Source organism: Drosophila tropicalis, unplaced genomic scaffold (genome assembly GCF_018151085.1).
Source record: "Drosophila tropicalis isolate 14030-0801.00 unplaced genomic scaffold, ASM1815108v1 contig_593, whole genome shotgun sequence".
NCBI lineage: Eukaryota > Metazoa > Arthropoda > Insecta > Diptera > Drosophilidae > Drosophila > Drosophila tropicalis.
In genome coordinates, this window is record NW_027173070.1 from 14,639,607 (window position 1) to 14,655,664 (window position 16,058).

A 16,058-nucleotide genomic window follows, 5' to 3' on the forward strand; every position below is an offset into this window, starting at 1 on the left:
TTTTATCATTACTAAACGCAACTTGTAACTTACATGCCTTTACTTTGTTAGAGTACACCAAAAAAAAAAAATGCCAATGTAAATTCTAAAACATTTACACAAAAGCTAAGACTCAACTTAAGACAATATCCCTGTTAACTATTTACTATTTGGCTTGGCAACAAGTTAAACTAACTAAATGAATATCAAAGTGAGAAACCCAAAACAGAAAAAACCAAACAAAATCTCTTCATAGGTTTTTGCGCGTTATAAACATAGTTTTGATGTCAATGCCATTGTCAAAATTTTGTTGGTTTGATGTCGTTGTTGGTTTTTTTTTCTGTTTCTTTGAGTTTGTGTAGTCACACACTTTCAATTCATAGCAATTTCATTTGCTTAACAACTGTAACTAACTAACTTTGTCTAATTAATAACCTGAGGTAGCGAAAAAGGGGGTCGAAATGTAGATTTATGTGTTGTGCTATAAAGATTAATTGCACTTACACGCAAAAACGCAAAAATCTAGCGTCCAGCAGCAGCAACATAAAGGCCATAAAAATTTCACATATATGTACGTGTGTGGGCCTACGATGCGTATGCGCAACATATTTTCCTGAACAGCAGAAAGAAACAAAAAATTGCATGTATTGCACAAGATTCTAAACTAAGGCCAGATGTTGTTGTTGTTGTTGCTGTTGCTGTTGCTATTTCGATCGTTTACCTAGTTAGAGCAAAGGCAAACAGCAAACACCAAAGAGCCAATTACTTACTAAGCGCAAAAGTGAGAAAGCGTCACACAGTAGTCTCTGAACTGAAACCTCTGACCGAAACCAGGTTGGCTATAACAGAGGGTAGAGGGGGGAGGAGATCAAACTTGGCCGATGGGAGGTCTCTCTCGATCGGTAAACTGCTGCTCTTTGCATACACACATCTATCTTTTATAAGTATGTGTGTCACTGTTCACTCTCTGGAATCAACTCAAGTGTGTGTGTGTGTACGAGTGTGTGTTAGCTAGTTTTTAAGATCTGTACATCTGAATGTACATACATATGTATGTATAAAGTTATAAACTAGCCAATAGTTTTTTTTTTTTCTTTCTATTAAGTTTGTTTTGAATGCGAGGCTCTTTTGCCTAAATCCATAGCGAAGTTTGTTCAGTTTGTGTTTGGCATTCAATGTGAACGGAATAATAGTAGCCAGAAAGTGATAACTATTCTAAGAAAAAGATATAACAAAAGGAAGTGCTAAGGTGCGATATCTATTTAACATATTTAATGCGATGACTTGAAAACAAAATTTGCATTTCCATTGTGTCGATTAGCTGAAAAAACTAATCAAATGCAAAGTGACTTAACTTTTGCAGTTCAAGGCAAATAAACTGAACAAAAATTAACAAAAACAACTAAGCAAGGCTCAAAAGAACAATTTCGCAGGAGTTTCTATCCTCTTTAAAACAACTTTGAAAATAATAAAGAGGACAAAAACAAATTTTTCAAATGAAAAATTGTCTCAAAAAAAGCTCAAAACTTAGGCAAAACAATTTTGTTTTTTATTTTAAGGCAATTTAAGGACTTTTTTATTGTATCTTTAGCAACGTTTTTTTAAAAGGACTTTTCAAAAGCTTTCAAAATTTATAATCCTTTGAGTTTAGTTGTTCTTGAATTGTTAAATCATGATTAGGAGTTTGTATTTTCTCAAAATTTTAATGAAATTTTTAAAAGAGCTAAATTTTACTTGTCTAAATTTAGTTTAATAAATTTTCAAGAACTTTTTATAATTTAGTTTTTTAGACAAATAAAAACTTTACAGATTCTGAAATAAAAATCTTTTCATAAATAATTATAATTATTTCCTTTAAAAATTCTTAAATAACAACTCTTTATAATAAATAATTCTTTCCTTACGATCCTCTTAAATTGAGAACTTTTAATAAAGTAAAATAATTTTAGTTTTGTTAGAAAATCTTTAATACAATTTTTTTTCCAAAATGAAAAACTTTTTACAATTAATAGGACATTTTTTTTTTTTCTTAACTTCAAAAATAGACAACTTTTTGTAGCTTAAAATGAATAGCTTTCTATAATTAATTAAAATTTTACCCTCAAATGAAAAGTTTTTCACAATTAATTAAAAATTATTTGCTAAAATCTCTTTTTTTTTTATTCCCAATTTAATGTTTAAAATTATCTTTGTCAAAAACTTCTTTCACCAATTAACACTAAAAATAATCAATCCGCATTAAAATTGCCAAAGATATTTTTTTATGTTTTTTTTTTTTTTGTTTTTTTGTTTTTGAAAGTCTTATATGCCAAAGATTTTGTTTAAGATCCTAAGACAAAGATTATTTTGGCTATGGCAAAAGTTATATTGGGAAAACATTCCCCCAAATCGTTCACTATGCTTTCTGTTGATGTCAACTGTTAAAACTGGTTGCACAACGTGGCCAAAAAAATAAATGAGAGAAAAAAAGTAAACAACTGAAATGCTGCAACAAGTATGCCAAAACGAATTTTCGGGTTTTTCCTTTTCTTTAATTTTTATTTGTTGTTTTGTTTTGTTTTGGCTTTTAACTCTCTCTGTGTCGCCAAGTCTTATTCCAATTCGCCCAAATACCAAAAGCCTGCAACATGTTGCACTTCTTTTCCGTTGCATTTCGATTTTATTGCAGGTGTTGTCAAGTGGCGATTTCGTTTGTTATCTGTCAAACAACAATAAGTTGTAAATTGTTTAGACATCTCTCTACAAAGTCTCGAGGAATGTCAAAGTGGAATGACTTGCATATATGCAAATCATTTTCCTACACATTTTCATCGATTGCGATTAATAAAGGTTTTTTTTAAGTAGTTTATAGTTGATTTTGCCTGAGGTAAATTTACAATTTTGATGCCATCAAAAGTCGTCCAACGACTAAGCAACATGTCTTGGCCATTAAAAATTGCATTTAAGACCCTACATCTTTGGCCCGATAAGCAGGTCAACATCAACTGCCAACGCTACACATACATATGCATATACATTTAATATGTGTGGCAATTTGTGAAAATCGAGTCACTTTCAAAAACCAAAAAAAAATATCATCATATCATGTCTATAATATTTTATTGTAAGTATATGCAACGAAACAAAACCGTTTAATTATTTTGATCTTGGCCCGAGACTAAGTTTTTGGCCAATGCTAAAGCCATTAGCGACAATTTTTAACAGTTTTTTTTTTGTTTTTTCTGTCGACGGGTAAAAAATATTTAACAAAATTAGCTACCAGAGAGTAGAGCAGTTTTTTTGTTGTTGTTTTCTTGGCTTTTTATGGCCTGCCCCGGTCAAAGTCAAGTTTCGATTTCATTCGCCAGAAGCATGATGAAATGTCAAGACTTAAACCTCAACACTTTAGTTTTAGCCATTGATCGGCTTCATTTCTTCAAAACTATTTAAACTACTTTCAAAAAGATGTGAAAAGTGTGATGTTTTTCTGGAACTGGATAGAAATCTCTCTATAATATATTGTTAAGCCATGAATTTAAATATATTAACATATATTTGAAAACAAAGTTCGAATGTCAGTGGTGGGTGAAGGGGTTTATTTGGAGGGTGAAGTAGTAAATTTGAAGAAATTGCTATCTTTAATGGGTAAAATTCATGAAGTACTTACAATTACTTATGTATCTGTAGCAAATTCATATTTAGATTTTTTGGTTTCGATCTAATTATATAAGTTGTTTTATTGTTTTTTACTTTAATTAAATGTCATCTTTTTTTTTTTAGATACTTGGTTTAGACTTTGTTCGCCATTTTACTGTCAAAATCTGTTCCAAATATGTATATCTCAAGGGTTGATAAAAATCGAAGAAGATTTCGTTCTCATGGCTTACATCTTGTTTTGGGTTAGTCTTCTAATCTTAGGTTTAACTAACTCTTTTTGACGTACCTTTTGGCACGTTAGTGATTGCCTTAATATCCCATTCTTACGGCAGATATACATATTGCTTTAAACTGAATGGAATTTAAAATAAATGTGGTGTGAAACTTATTTTCAAAAAGTGAAAGAACATTTTGAAATTGTTTTCAATTTAAGCCCATCAAGTCCCCTTTCTAAATGTATTTTGAGCCTAAGACGTTCTGGAAAACCCTGGCTTAGAATGTTTTCGAAATTCTATCGCCCTACATACATATCTACATATACTGGATATAGCAAATCTGAGATGAATAACCAAATTCATCGTTATATCTATTGATTAGCTAAGAGTTCTTATTATTATTTAGTATATTAGTTTCAAGAGGGTTAAACCTCTAAAACTTAAGAGTGCCTCAAGAACAATATCGAGACTTTTTTTAAAATAAAGTCGACTCTCGATAATTTAAATTGGTAGGGAAACAAAATTTTTCCTAATTAGAGGGGTTTTTGATTTACCAGGTTATATTATTAACGAAGTTTTTACAAAGGTCCAGCACTTTCTTACAAAATATTAAGGTTTTCCATTTAGCGGGGTGCGAATTATCGAGACTTGACTGTAATCATGAAAACTGACCATTTTTTAAAACATTTGGGAAATTAATTTAGGTTAAATAGTTTTATATGTTAATTCCACAAATTTCCAAAATTTTCAATAAACTATTAGTTTTCACTATTTGTTAAATTACAGGACAATCGATTAAAAACTTACGAGGTTAAGTGGGTTAACAAAGTTCGTTTAAGTGAGTTTTCACTGTTTAATGTTGCTCTCACTGATACGATGAATCAAAAAGTAAGTCCGTTCTATACAAAAGTTCCCCTTGAAATTATCTGATTAAGCTCACTTATTATCCAGATTATTAATTACCCTATTTATTTATAAAACTACCAATAATTGGTAAGATTTTAATTGCAATGCTAATTTTATTTTGAATTTTCCACTATCTCTAGGTACAATTTAATAAAAGCCAAGTCCATAGTCTAATCATCTCGTCATATGAATAAAATTTGTTATTAACCTCTCTCAAGCTAAACTAGTTAGTTAATCTATAATAAGCGTTTAGGTCAGTAAGTCAAAAAGACCGTTAAGTTGTTAAGTGTGTGTGTGTTATCAGTATTAACACTTAATGGTTGGGCACTTTCAATCAAGTTTTTTTTTTCTCTTATTTTCCTGAAGGACACATGACGGGCAATTAGCGCCTAGTTTTTTTTTTTTTTTTTTTTGGTTGATTTGATCGAATGCATTTATGGACAAGCTCACTATCATGGCAGCCCAGAAATCAGCCAAGTGGAAGCAATCGCCCAAAAGTGTTGCTCCAAGCAAAGTCCCCCCCTCTCAGAAGCCACCATGGCCTAGTGTGTGTGTGTGTGTCTGCTTGGATGTTGCAATATCTTTTAATTGGTGCCAACTGACTTAGTGTCTATGTCGACGACATTGAGGACAGTTATGTAGTTGATCTGAAGCTGTCCAAAGTGAACGAACCAGTTGCTGCTGCTGCCGCTGCCTATTCAGGCTTTACGACCAAGATCAAATGAAATTAAAAGTGCACTTGGTTTACGATTACATACGCGTCTAATTGCTATATATACATATATACGTATATATATGAGAAGAAGTGGCTTTGATAAGCAAAGGAAGCTATATTGAACAAATAGTGAACAAAAATATCAGTAATTTTCTGGAAAAGATACGTGGAAATAATGTTGAAGTTTAATAATTATTTATAATTAACACAGGCCAACAATTTAATTAATTAATTAATCTAGAGAAACCAAGGTTTAAGTTTGAAATCAGCGACCAAAAAATATCAAAGAAGCTTACTTTGCCAACAGGCATAGCCGATTTACACCGATTCAACTTGTGTTCTCTTTACCCGATCTTATTGAAATTTAAGGATATGATGTTTCACTGTAGAAAGTATTTCATTCGTAAATTTCATAAAGCTACTCCAGCTCATTTGTTATTTTTCGTAGTGGTCCGATCAGGGAGATTTTCATATTTTATCTCGAGCAGGTTATAAATAGCTTAGACAGCAAGTTTCATTCCATTAGTTTTCAAAATCACTTGGCTATATGGACAGCTTCTCAGGCTGATCAAGAATATATAAACATATACTTTATGTGTTTGGGAACGTCACCTTCTCTGTCCAACTTTATAATACCCTCTTTAGGGGTAAACAAATTGGTCCTGACCTTTGTAATAACTAAGGTCATGAATTTTAAAATAGTTTTCATTTTCGCCATACATAAATATTTTGTAATTTCTTAGATTTTTTGGTTGATTTGTTCCTTGCCATCAATAATAAATAAATTTTATCCATTTCTTCACCGATTTCCATCAAATTTTTATATATTTAATATATATGTATATAGATCTAACTTTTTATGATGACTCAAAAACATCCAAATATACATTTCCCACACAAAGCTAACTATTGGGTCAGCCAAAGTTCTTATACCCTTACAATGCTTTTCATTTAAATACTTTTAATAAATACCTTTTGATTGTTGCTTTCAGATGACCGCCAAGCCAAAGTTTTTATTGGAGAAGGATGATCATGCTACCATAGGGCAGGTGGATGACAATGAAGTGGATCGTGTGGCTGAATGCTTCAAGGGTCGCAGCCTATTCATAACAGGTGGCACTGGTTTCTTGGGCAAAGTGCTGGTAGAGAAACTATTAAGGTGAGTGGGTGGGCTGTGGGCGGAGCGCACACTGAAGTTAAACGTGTTTGCAATTATTTTCAATTATGCTTATGCAATATTAATTAATTTTTGCAGGTCGTGTGGCGAATTAAAACGTATTTATCTGCTCATACGTCCAAAGAAGGGCAAGGATCCGCAAGAGCGTATCAAGGATATATTCCAGAATGTGGTAGGTTTAGTTGCAAAATTATGAAATATTATTGCCAGGCTTTAATTAATTAACTCCAATATGCGTGTGTGTGTGGGTGGGTGTGTGTATAGCTATTTGACCAGGTTAAGCAGCTGCGAGGTGAGGAGCACATTTTGCAACAAGTGGTGGCCATAGCTGGAGATGTCCTTTTACCTGGTTTAGGTATATCAGAAGACGATTTAGTTACGCTACGTAATGAAGTCTCTATTGTGTACCACTGTGCGGCTACTGTGCGGTAAGTGAAATATATAAGAGAAATTGATAAGAATACTATATTTGCTCTTCCTTAGGTTTGATGAACCCCTGCGCAATGCTGTCTTTATGAACACCCGCGGCACCAAATACATGCTGGATTTGGCTCTCACCATGAAACATTTGGAGTTCTTTGCCTATTGCTCCACGGCCTATTGTCATTTGCATGTAAAGACTTTGTACGAAAAGCCCTACGATCCACCAGCCAATCCGCATCAAGTTATGCAGGCTTGCGAATGGCTTACCGATGAAGAAGTGGCCGCCATAGAGAAGAAGATTTTGGGAGACATACCGAATACTTATGCATATACTAAATCATTGGCCGAAGCTCTAGTAGTGGAGAAATTCAATGAATTGCCGGCTGTTATCCTGCGGCCATCGATTGTCATACCCATCTGGAAGGAGCCCATACCAGGCTGGACGGATAATATTAATGGACCGACTGGTCTGCTGATTGGAGCTGGCAAGGGTGTCATACGGACAATGTACTGCAATAGCAGTGGCTTTGGTGATTTCCTGCCAGTGGATGTGGCTGTTAATGGCATCCTCGTTGCCAGCTGGAGGAATATTTCAGCCGGAACTGATAGCACAAATCGTGTGGCTCACATGACTTCATCCAATGACATAAAAGTTTCTTGGGCCGAGATTATTGAACTCGGACGCTGGGTTATTGAGAATAAGGTGCCTTTGAATGGTGTAGCCTGGTATCCAGGTGGCTCGATGAAATCAAACTACTGGGTGCACTACATCTGTATGATTCTGTTCCAATGGATGCCTGCTCTATTTGTGGATGCACTTTTGATATTGTTACGTTATCCGCCTGTCTTGTGCCGAGTCCAGAATCGTATTACCAAGGGTTTCGAGGTCTTTGAATACTATGCCAATAATGTGTGGAACTTTGATAATTCTGAGGCGGTTAAATTACGAAAACTGATGAATAATAAGGAACGTCGAACATATGTGATCGAAAAGATCGAGCTAGATTTAATTGATTATTTTACAAATTGTGTCTTATGTGCTCGTCGCTTGATCCTTAAGGAGTCCGATGAATCTATACCAGCAGCTCGTAGGCACATGAAAGTGTAAGTAAACTAAAAATCATTCAAAATATCATCTAATGACATCATTTTTTCTCTTGCAGGATGTGGGTGGTGGACAAGGTATATAAGGGAATGTGGCTTTTTGGAATACTCTATATGCTTTATAGATGCTTCTTTACCAGTTAAACTGGAGAATTGCATAGTGCTAAGTGCTTAAGACCAAAACTGATGTGCCCTTTCCCCTTTATATGTTTTACTTATTTAGATTATAAGTTCAATTAGTTGTAATTGGTGCTGTTGAGTAAAAATCCAAAAAATTTGTGACTTGTTTTTGAAAAAGCAGCAAAATAAAAATGTTTGTGTGTTTCAGCTAGTTAAGCTGCATCCAATCCGAATTAAATAAAATCTATTTGAAATTAAATATGGGTAAGACTTTTTAAATCAGCCGCCATCGAACGGCTGTCTGCCCAGTGGCGACACTCTGAAATTAACTGTATCGAAAATCGACATTCCGGAGCAAAATTTATCGGTTAATCGACATTCCGGAGCAAAAAATAAACTAAAAATTGGCCAACACTGGATAGACATTGCTTGTCCGAAACATTTTTCCGGGTGCCGAGAAGATTTGGTTAATTTGCGAAAATTAGAATAAAAACTAAGCTGAATACGCCATATCTTATTATATTTGGAAAGTGCATTGCGGGATCAAGGGAGAGGCGATGAGAAGTTTGTCGCCATTTTCACAGGCCAAACATAAGTAAAGCGTGCAACGGCATCTGCAAAGGACGCAGTGAGGATTGGCATTTTCTTGACACATCGCAATTTAGAAAAAAAAATAAACAAAATCATGGAGGAAATCCGTAGCAGCATGGACAACATAATGGACCGCTTTAATAACAGTATCACGCATTCGGCACCTAAAAATTTTTTCAACCGGCTGTCTACATCTTACAACGACGAGATGACCGGTAACCGGGTATTAAGAAATCTGTTGATGCAGTTTTTCAATATTATCTTATTACAGTGCCCAAGAAACGCCGCATAGAGACGCCTGATTCGGCTCTTGAGCCATGAAGTGTGTAAGTGAAAAAATCCAAATAAACATTTCTGCTTAACTTATTATAAATCGAATGACTATATCCCCCAGAGTCCCACAAAATGTCATTTGATCAAGAAAATGGCCTGCGAGAATATCAATATATATGTATGTATGTACCTATATATAAATGTATTTATTGTTTGTTTACCAACTAAAGTAAAATTAAACCCAAAGAAATAAAATATGTTGGGTAAGCGAAAGTCAGCTTCATCATTCCCTTTCTGAACTAAACTGATGCTTTTGATTCTCAGGAGGTTATAGTGACTGTAGAACGTTGGAATAACTCCAGTGTAAGAGAGGAAAAAAATGCGGGGAATGAATTATTGGCAGCCAATTGTTGATCTATCGCTGGCTTTAGCGTCTGCGAGTAGGGTGACTCGAGCAGGGCTAGGCAATTGGATTCACTCAGGGTAATATCAAAGTAATCCGTTGGGTTCTCTGCATACATGCTGGAAATGCTGTAATAAATTGATTATTAGGGTTGATTAAGAATTACTTTAGCGTTTACTTACCGATAGTTGCTATTGGCTCCCATGCGATCCACTCTATAGCCAAGCAGCATATAGACTACATCACGGAATTCCTTACCAGCGGCTTTAAAGCAATCTTTCATTTTGCGCATTTTAGCATTGGCGGACTCCAGATCGGCTCGCATTTGATTGAGTTCCTTAAAATTCATTGTCATGCCTGACGATGCGGAGGTAATATCGGTGGTAGTCGCCTGTTCACTGTCCTCTTCCATTTTCTTAATGCGTCGCTTAAGTCGCTCAATTTCCGCCTGAAGCTTTTCCATCATATTTTTAGAAGACTCATATGCCTCGGCAGCAGGGTTTTGACTAAGATGCACCACCTTGTGGTTGGCCGTGTCGGTGCCGCGTAGACTGCGATTCACCATTTCCAATTCCAGCTCATCCTTGCGACGACGCAGTCTTTCGTTCTCCAGTCGCAATGTATCCAATTCTTTCTTAACACTGTCATAGCCCTCGTTGGTGGGTTCGTGCAACTGCTCCTGCTGACGCATAGCCTGAATTTCGCGCTCCAACGTGGCACAAATGTCTTTATAACCCGTGACAGTGCGCTCCAAGACCTCAATGCGATGACGCACATGCATATCTTGGGTCATATCTGCGGCGCTGGTGTTATTCAGAGTTTGATCCTTGTCGAAATTCTCCAATAACTGTTTATAAAAATCACGCTCCTTGGACACAATGATTAGTTTACGCTGCAGTCGTTCCTTAAAGTTCTTATGGCGCTTTAGACCAATGTTAAGGTCCTCGATATTCTTCAGATAAGCGGCGCACTTTTGTTCCAGATCTTTGATGGTGGAATGTAGATGCTTGCTATCCGATTCAGATGATGTCTTTTCGGCCACATGAACAATATCCTCTTGTAGGAGCTGCTCAATGCGAGCACGTAAGGCAATTGGACTAACCAGAGTATTGGCCAGGCAGTGATCCTGTGCTACTTTTACCCACTCTTTTAGCTCCTGCTCCACATGTGAGAGTTTCACCTGTAGACTGGCTGCTTCTGCTCGAGCTCCCTCCTCTTTTTCCAGTCGCGTCTTGTAATGATGCACCTGCTCCTCTAGCAATAGTTTGTCACCAATGAGCGAATTCAAGTGTTTATTATGGCTACGTAGCCGATCGAGCTCCGCCTGCATTTCTGGTATACTGGCCAAACGATCTTGACTGGCCTTAGTCACCTCCTTCCAGTCGTTGTAGGATTGCATTTCGAATTCAAGCTCCTTAATACGCTCATTGGCTGTCTTTAGGCTATGTTGTTGCTTTTCATAGTTCGATTTTAGTTCTTCATAATTGGATATTCTAGTTTTGTACTCATCGTGGCGACGCTGAATGCGCTCCAATTCATTCCGCGTGGACTGCAATTCGAGATTGGCTCTCTGGGCAAGACGACGATACTCGCTCAGCTCGTTGCCAATGCAAAGATGAACATCACGCGCATCGCCCTCTTGTTGCATTTTGGTTTTTTCAAGTTGATTGATAATTGCCTCGTATTTAGTCTTTTGCTGGGCCAATTCGACATTGGCACGACTGGCTGATTCAGTGGCCACTTGTTCCCGTTTACGTACAACTTGCAGATGCTTCTCCAACTCCTGCATTTTGGCGCTAGTGTAGTCGCATTGCTCTTTCAAGGCTGCAGCCTTGCTCTCGGATATGGCCAATTCGCTACGATATTCTTTTGCCTCTCGCTCCATATCCCGCTGCAATTGAGAGACAATCGCCTTAGACTCAATCAACTCTGCCCGTAATTTACTTGTCTGCCATGAACCCAGTGGATCCGTCACAGAACTATTTAAGGAACCGGAGCTGGTATTCAAGTTAGTGAAAGCCGAATCAGGCGTCTCTATGCGGCGTTTCTTGGGCACTGTAATAAGATAATATTGAAAAACTGCATCAACAGATTTCTTAATACCCGGTTACCGCACTTACAATTTACAGTCATCTCGTCGTTGTAAGATGTAGACAGCCGATTGAAAAGTTTTTTAGGTGCCGAATGCGTGATACTGTTATTAAAGCGGTCCATTATGTTGTCCATGCTGCTACGGATTTCCTCCATGATTTTGTTTATTTTTTTTTCTAAATTGCGATGTGTCAAGAAAATGCCAATCCTCACTGCGTCCTTTGCAGATGCCGTTGCACGCTTTACTTATGTTTGGCCTGTGAAAATGGCGACAAACTTCTCATCGCCTCTCCCTTGATCCCGCAATGCACTTTCCAAATATGATAAGATATGGCGTATTCAGCTTAGTTTTTATTCTAATTTTCGCAAATTAACCAAATCTTTTCGCCACCCGGAAAAATGTTTCGGACAAGCAATGTCTATCCAGTGTTGGCTAATTTTTAGTTTATTTTTTGCTCCGGAATGTCGATTTTCGATAGGTTTTGCTCCGGAATGTCGATTAACCGATAGGTTTTGCTCCGATAATGACGATTAACCGATGAATTTTCCTCCTCTTTGCAAGAGGTTAGCAGCGCCGTCCAAAATATCGGCAGTTGCCCATCTCTAACAAATATCACATCCCAATAACTGAAAAGCATAAGCCAAATTTTGCACTGTTTTGAATTATTAATTTAATTTTTAAACTACCATGGCCGCCTTGGCCAGTTTGACTGAACAGTATACGGATTCCGAGAATGAAGGAGATGTCAGTCCCGATTCTGAAAATTCGGCAGCATCACAGGTGATAATACCCAAGCGTCCGTCACCTCCGCCAACTCCCGTCAAGCAAGATGGACCGCCGCCGTCAAAGAAATCGAAAAAAAAGAAGCGGCCCAAGAAAGTGCGCCGCCTGGTAAGCTATCAGGATGATACTCTTATTTCTGACGAAGATGAAGACCGAACCCAGGGGTCGCCTAGCGATGAGTCTTCTTCTTCGGGCAGCATGGACTCCGAATCGGACGGCGAGAACAATGAGAATAGGATTCGTGATCGCAGCACTAGCAAGGTCGAAGGCGAAGCTAATGTACCCATGGAAACAGATGATTCTGCTAATACATATTATGCAGATGATCGTCCAGCGGAGAGTTACGAAAAGGATCCGAAATATGCCAAGTACAAATTCCAATTGCCACCCGAGCCCAAGGGTAAACCTCCGCCAGAATTGGTGAACAAAATCACAAAAATGTTTAGCAAAATGCAACAAACCAACATGGACATGAATCGCGTTATCCAGGATCGCAAAGAGTTCCGTAATCCCAGCATATACGACAAGTTAATTAGCTTCTGTGACATCAATGAGTTTGGCACTAACTATCCACCCGAAATCTACGATCCTCTGCAGTGGGGCGATGAGTCCTACTTTGAGGCCCTGTCGTCGGTACAAAAAACGGAAATGGTAAAACGTCAGAAGGATCGCAAAGATCTGGACAAAGTGGAACAAGCCACAGCCTTGGCCCGAAAAGTTGAGGAGGAGGCTAAGAAACGGTAAGAGTGGTTAAAGAGCGTTGGATTATAGTTACATGAATATTTCATGCATTTTTCGCAGCAAATCGAAATGGGATCAGCCAGCATCATCAACCTCGACCTCTGTTAAGTCTACGCTACCTGCATTAACCACTACGGTAACAGGGACCAAGGGCACCGTCATATCAGCTTTCGGTTCGCTGCCAAAGAAGCCCGCGGTCTAGTTTTATTACATATTAATTTAATCAAAATACACATTGAGTTCAGTTGTGACGTCACAGCATTTTTGAAATACTGTCTTATCGATTTAGGGAAAAACAGTGGCTTTATCGATAACCATAGTAGTTGACACATACGGTCACACTGGGGAATACAATTTTTGATTGTCATTCGCTGCTATTTTTTCGTCTACATATAACTCAAACATTAAGAAAACTTAGAAAAATGGCTTTGGCGGAGATTTGCAAAATATCCAATGCTCCTTATATGAAGACTAATGCCTGGACCTCCAGCGATATGGAAGAGGAGATGAAGGCCACAACCTGCAACTTGGCCAATCCCTACACATTAGCGGCTCCTCCATTCGAGAATGTAAGTCCATTCCCAAAGCGTATGCCCCACCATTTAAGTTAATCTGATGTTCTCCCTATAGCCAATGCACAACTTGAATCTGATTCAGGCTAATGCTGATAAAACCGGCATTAAAATCGATTTTGATCACGGAACCACCACATTGGGCTTTAAGTACCAAGGCGGTGTCATTTTGGCAGTCGATTCACGTGCCACTGGCGGCCAGTACATTGGCTCCCAGACCATGAAGAAGGTTGTTGAAATCAATCAGTTTTTGCTGGGCACCCTGGCCGGTGGTGCTGCTGATTGTGTCTACTGGGATCGTGTTTTGGCCAAGGAGTGTCGCATGCACGAGCTGCGCAACAAGGAACGTATTTCAGTGGCTGCTGCCAGCAAAATTATGGCCAATATTGCCCACGAATACAAGAATATGGGTCTGAGTATGGGCATGATGTTGGCTGGCTACGACAAGCGTGGTCCTGGTCTCTACTATGTTGATTCAGAAGGCTCCCGCACTGCAGGCAATCTTTTTTCTGTCGGCAGTGGCTCGCTGTATGCCTATGGTGTTCTTGATTCGGGCTATCATTGGAATCTGAAAGACGAGGAGGCTCAGGAGTTGGGCCGTCGTTCTATTTACCACGCCACATTTAGGGATGCTTATTCCGGTGGTATTATTCGTGTCTACCACATGACACCCACTGGCTGGATTAACATTTCCAATACTGACTGCATGGAACTGCATTACAAATATAAAGAGCAGAAAGAAGCCCAGACGTCCAGCCAATAATTTTCAATCTTAATAAAAAGTATAAATTTGATTTAATAAATATTCAAATGGAGGAGGAAAATTAATAATCTCTATGGCTTGGTATTCGCGGAATGACTCTTCTGTTGGGATATCATCTGTAACGTCTCTTTGTGTCGCACCTCGGCTCTCTTTTGTTTGTAGGTGCGCTTCGTGTTCTTCTGTTTGTCACTACCGCGATTTCGTCTTAACACGCCATGTTCCATGGCTTGACGTAGTTCCTGCTCCACATCTATGTGATCAGGTATGTGGATTTGGCGAATCATACGATTTCGTACCATAAAATTATCAAACAGATGCTGTCCTCCGTTTCTATCTATGAAAACTACATGGATAAGTTCGCAGTTCATGTGGCCATCGGCAACATCTAGTATGCCGGCCACAGAGGTCTCATTGTAGAGATCCATTAGAACCGGGTGTCCTTGAAGCATCACTGGCCAGCAATTGAGTGTGTTGGCAATTAAATATTTTTCCCGCGCACTGTATTCCATTTTAATATATGGGAACTAAAAAGGCAGATTCAAAGTTCCAGGATGCATGCTACAAAATATGAAAAACGATATCGATAACTATTACCAGGGCTGCAGCATTGGATATTTATTAAAGATAATCCAAAAATTTTATTACGGAAATCTGTACAGATATATGATTTACTCTGGTATTCTTACTCTATGATTTAAAACAATTGCATCTACATGTCTTAAACTAAATTTAAATATATTTATTACGATTTCGTTTATTCTCTTAAATGGCCGTTCCTCTTTCCAAATTCTGTTTGATTTCAGCAGTGTGTTCGCCGTAGAAACGATCCAGCTTCTTGTTGAACTTGGAGTTACGCTCATTGATGAAGTCCACATCGGCATCGTCATTGTAGATGCGTCGTCGAGAGTATTTCTTCCTGCGATCAATCTGCTGCTCTAGGTCCTTGACCATATTGTTGATGGCTCCTGGTGTGTCCTTTGTTTGTGAGTGCAATGTGGTGTGTGAGCCACCATAGAATGCCTCGCCCAGTTCAGCCTTTTGACGCTCGTATTTCTCCATATCGCGTGGTGCCATATTTTTGACCAGACGATTGTATTGTCTGGCTGTTTGGGCCTCGTATGTTGAAAAGCCCAGATCTGGATTGTCCTTACGCCTCTGTTTCTTTTCAATGCGTTCCGCATCAATGGCTGAGACTTCCAAAAGTTTCAGACGTTCATAATCCTGTCCAGCTGCCTGGGCATCTGCGCGGGCCTTGTCATCCGCCAAGAGCCATTCGGCCTGGCGTTTCCTTGCCTCCCAATTGTTGGGCAATTTCTTGCGGGCATCCTCGGCGACAACTTCCTGGTGATTGTCTGTGCGCGCCTCTTGGCGTTTCTTGTGAAGATTGAGAAGCCGAGCTTTGCGATCAGCAAGTTTCTCCGCAGCAGACTTTTCCATTGTTTATGTTTATAATAATTTCGCTTGAACTAAATGCCATTCAGTTAAAAAAAACGGCCACACTCCCAATTGCTTTTGTTGCTTTCCAACACCTTTTCTCACCGTGAATTCGCTCCCAACACCGTTTC

At 38.2% G+C, this 16,058-nt stretch overlaps 6 protein-coding genes and 1 long non-coding RNA gene across 8 annotated transcripts; 4 read left to right on the forward strand and 3 right to left on the reverse strand.

Moving 5' to 3' along the window:
- Positions 1 to 1,123: 1,123 nt before the first annotated feature.
- LOC137576077 (putative fatty acyl-CoA reductase CG5065) lies at positions 1,124 to 8,497 on the forward strand. 2 transcript variants are annotated; one of them, XM_068288951.1, is made up of 7 exons: positions 1,150 to 1,228; positions 4,617 to 4,718; positions 6,444 to 6,610; positions 6,707 to 6,800; positions 6,893 to 7,056; positions 7,112 to 8,155; positions 8,215 to 8,497. In XM_068288951.1, exons 2-7 carry the CDS (start codon positions 4,707 to 4,709, stop codon positions 8,297 to 8,299), a joined length of 1,566 nt encoding a protein of 521 aa, XP_068145052.1. In that variant the 5' UTR covers positions 1,150 to 1,228; positions 4,617 to 4,706; the 3' UTR covers positions 8,300 to 8,497. The 2 variants fall into 2 exon arrangements, with proteins under 2 accessions (XP_068145053.1, XP_068145052.1); XM_068288952.1 differs by lacking the exon at positions 4,617 to 4,718 and having other exon boundaries at positions 1,124 to 1,228.
- Positions 8,498 to 8,678: 181 nt separating this feature from the next.
- On the forward strand, positions 8,679 to 9,443 carry LOC137576190 (uncharacterized). Its single transcript, XR_011032273.1, has 3 exons — positions 8,679 to 9,081; positions 9,138 to 9,192; positions 9,261 to 9,443. It is a non-coding gene; the product is annotated as an uncharacterized lncRNA (long non-coding RNA).
- Mad1 (Mitotic arrest-deficient 1) lies at positions 9,323 to 12,084 on the reverse strand. Its single transcript, XM_068289140.1, has 3 exons — positions 11,663 to 12,084; positions 9,725 to 11,597; positions 9,323 to 9,670 (listed from the first exon to the last, which is right to left on the reverse strand). The coding sequence occupies exons 1-3, from the start codon at positions 11,787 to 11,789 to the stop codon at positions 9,460 to 9,462; spliced, it is 2,211 nt and encodes a 736-aa protein (XP_068145241.1). The 5' UTR covers positions 11,790 to 12,084; the 3' UTR covers positions 9,323 to 9,459.
- Positions 12,085 to 12,232: 148 nt separating this feature from the next.
- LOC137576186 (SAP30-binding protein) lies at positions 12,233 to 13,428 on the forward strand. Its single transcript, XM_068289141.1, has 2 exons — positions 12,233 to 13,157; positions 13,219 to 13,428. The coding sequence occupies exons 1-2, from the start codon at positions 12,322 to 12,324 to the stop codon at positions 13,358 to 13,360; spliced, it is 978 nt and encodes a 325-aa protein (XP_068145242.1). The 5' UTR covers positions 12,233 to 12,321; the 3' UTR covers positions 13,361 to 13,428.
- Positions 13,429 to 13,494: 66 nt separating this feature from the next.
- On the forward strand, positions 13,495 to 14,554 carry Prosbeta5 (Proteasome beta5 subunit). Its single transcript, XM_068289142.1, has 2 exons — positions 13,495 to 13,727; positions 13,789 to 14,554. The coding sequence occupies exons 1-2, from the start codon at positions 13,581 to 13,583 to the stop codon at positions 14,491 to 14,493; spliced, it is 852 nt and encodes a 283-aa protein (XP_068145243.1). The 5' UTR covers positions 13,495 to 13,580; the 3' UTR covers positions 14,494 to 14,554.
- Positions 14,507 to 15,061, reverse strand: Lsm10 (U7 small nuclear RNA associated Lsm10). Its single transcript, XM_068289143.1, has one exon. It carries the CDS (start codon positions 15,000 to 15,002, stop codon positions 14,565 to 14,567), a length of 438 nt encoding a protein of 145 aa, XP_068145244.1. The 5' UTR covers positions 15,003 to 15,061; the 3' UTR covers positions 14,507 to 14,564.
- A 46-nt stretch (positions 15,062 to 15,107) lies between these two features.
- On the reverse strand, positions 15,108 to 16,000 carry LOC137576192 (pre-mRNA-splicing factor Syf2). Its single transcript, XM_068289150.1, has one exon. It carries the CDS (start codon positions 15,928 to 15,930, stop codon positions 15,256 to 15,258), a length of 675 nt encoding a protein of 224 aa, XP_068145251.1. The 5' UTR covers positions 15,931 to 16,000; the 3' UTR covers positions 15,108 to 15,255.
- Positions 16,001 to 16,058: the final 58 nt, after the last annotated feature.

Excerpts from the sequence above, each read along its gene's own strand:
- LOC137576077 (XM_068288951.1), top strand. Across the intron at positions 6,801-6,892 it reads AGGATATATTCCAGAATGTG|CTATTTGACCAGGTTAAGCA; the intron begins GTAGGTTTAGTT and ends GTGTGTGTATAG. Across the intron at positions 7,057-7,111 it reads CACTGTGCGGCTACTGTGCG|GTTTGATGAACCCCTGCGCA; the intron begins GTAAGTGAAATA and ends GCTCTTCCTTAG.
- Mad1 (XM_068289140.1), bottom strand. The coding sequence starts at position 11,789 with ATGGAGGAAATCCGTAGCAGCATGGACAACATAATGGACCGCTTTAAT. Across the intron at positions 11,598-11,662 it reads CGACGAGATGACTGTAAATT|TGCCCAAGAAACGCCGCATA; the intron begins GTAAGTGCGGTA and ends ATCTTATTACAG. Across the intron at positions 9,671-9,724 it reads GGAGCCAATAGCAACTATCG|CATTTCCAGCATGTATGCAG; the intron begins GTAAGTAAACGC and ends AATTTATTACAG.
- LOC137576186 (XM_068289141.1), top strand. The coding sequence starts at position 12,322 with ATGGCCGCCTTGGCCAGTTTGACTGAACAGTATACGGATTCCGAGAAT. Across the intron at positions 13,158-13,218 it reads GAGGAGGAGGCTAAGAAACG|CAAATCGAAATGGGATCAGC; the intron begins GTAAGAGTGGTT and ends CATTTTTCGCAG.
- Prosbeta5 (XM_068289142.1), top strand. The coding sequence starts at position 13,581 with ATGGCTTTGGCGGAGATTTGCAAAATATCCAATGCTCCTTATATGAAG. Across the intron at positions 13,728-13,788 it reads CGGCTCCTCCATTCGAGAAT|CCAATGCACAACTTGAATCT; the intron begins GTAAGTCCATTC and ends TTCTCCCTATAG.
- Lsm10 (XM_068289143.1), bottom strand. The coding sequence starts at position 15,002 with ATGGAATACAGTGCGCGGGAAAAATATTTAATTGCCAACACACTCAAT.
- LOC137576192 (XM_068289150.1), bottom strand. The coding sequence starts at position 15,930 with ATGGAAAAGTCTGCTGCGGAGAAACTTGCTGATCGCAAAGCTCGGCTT.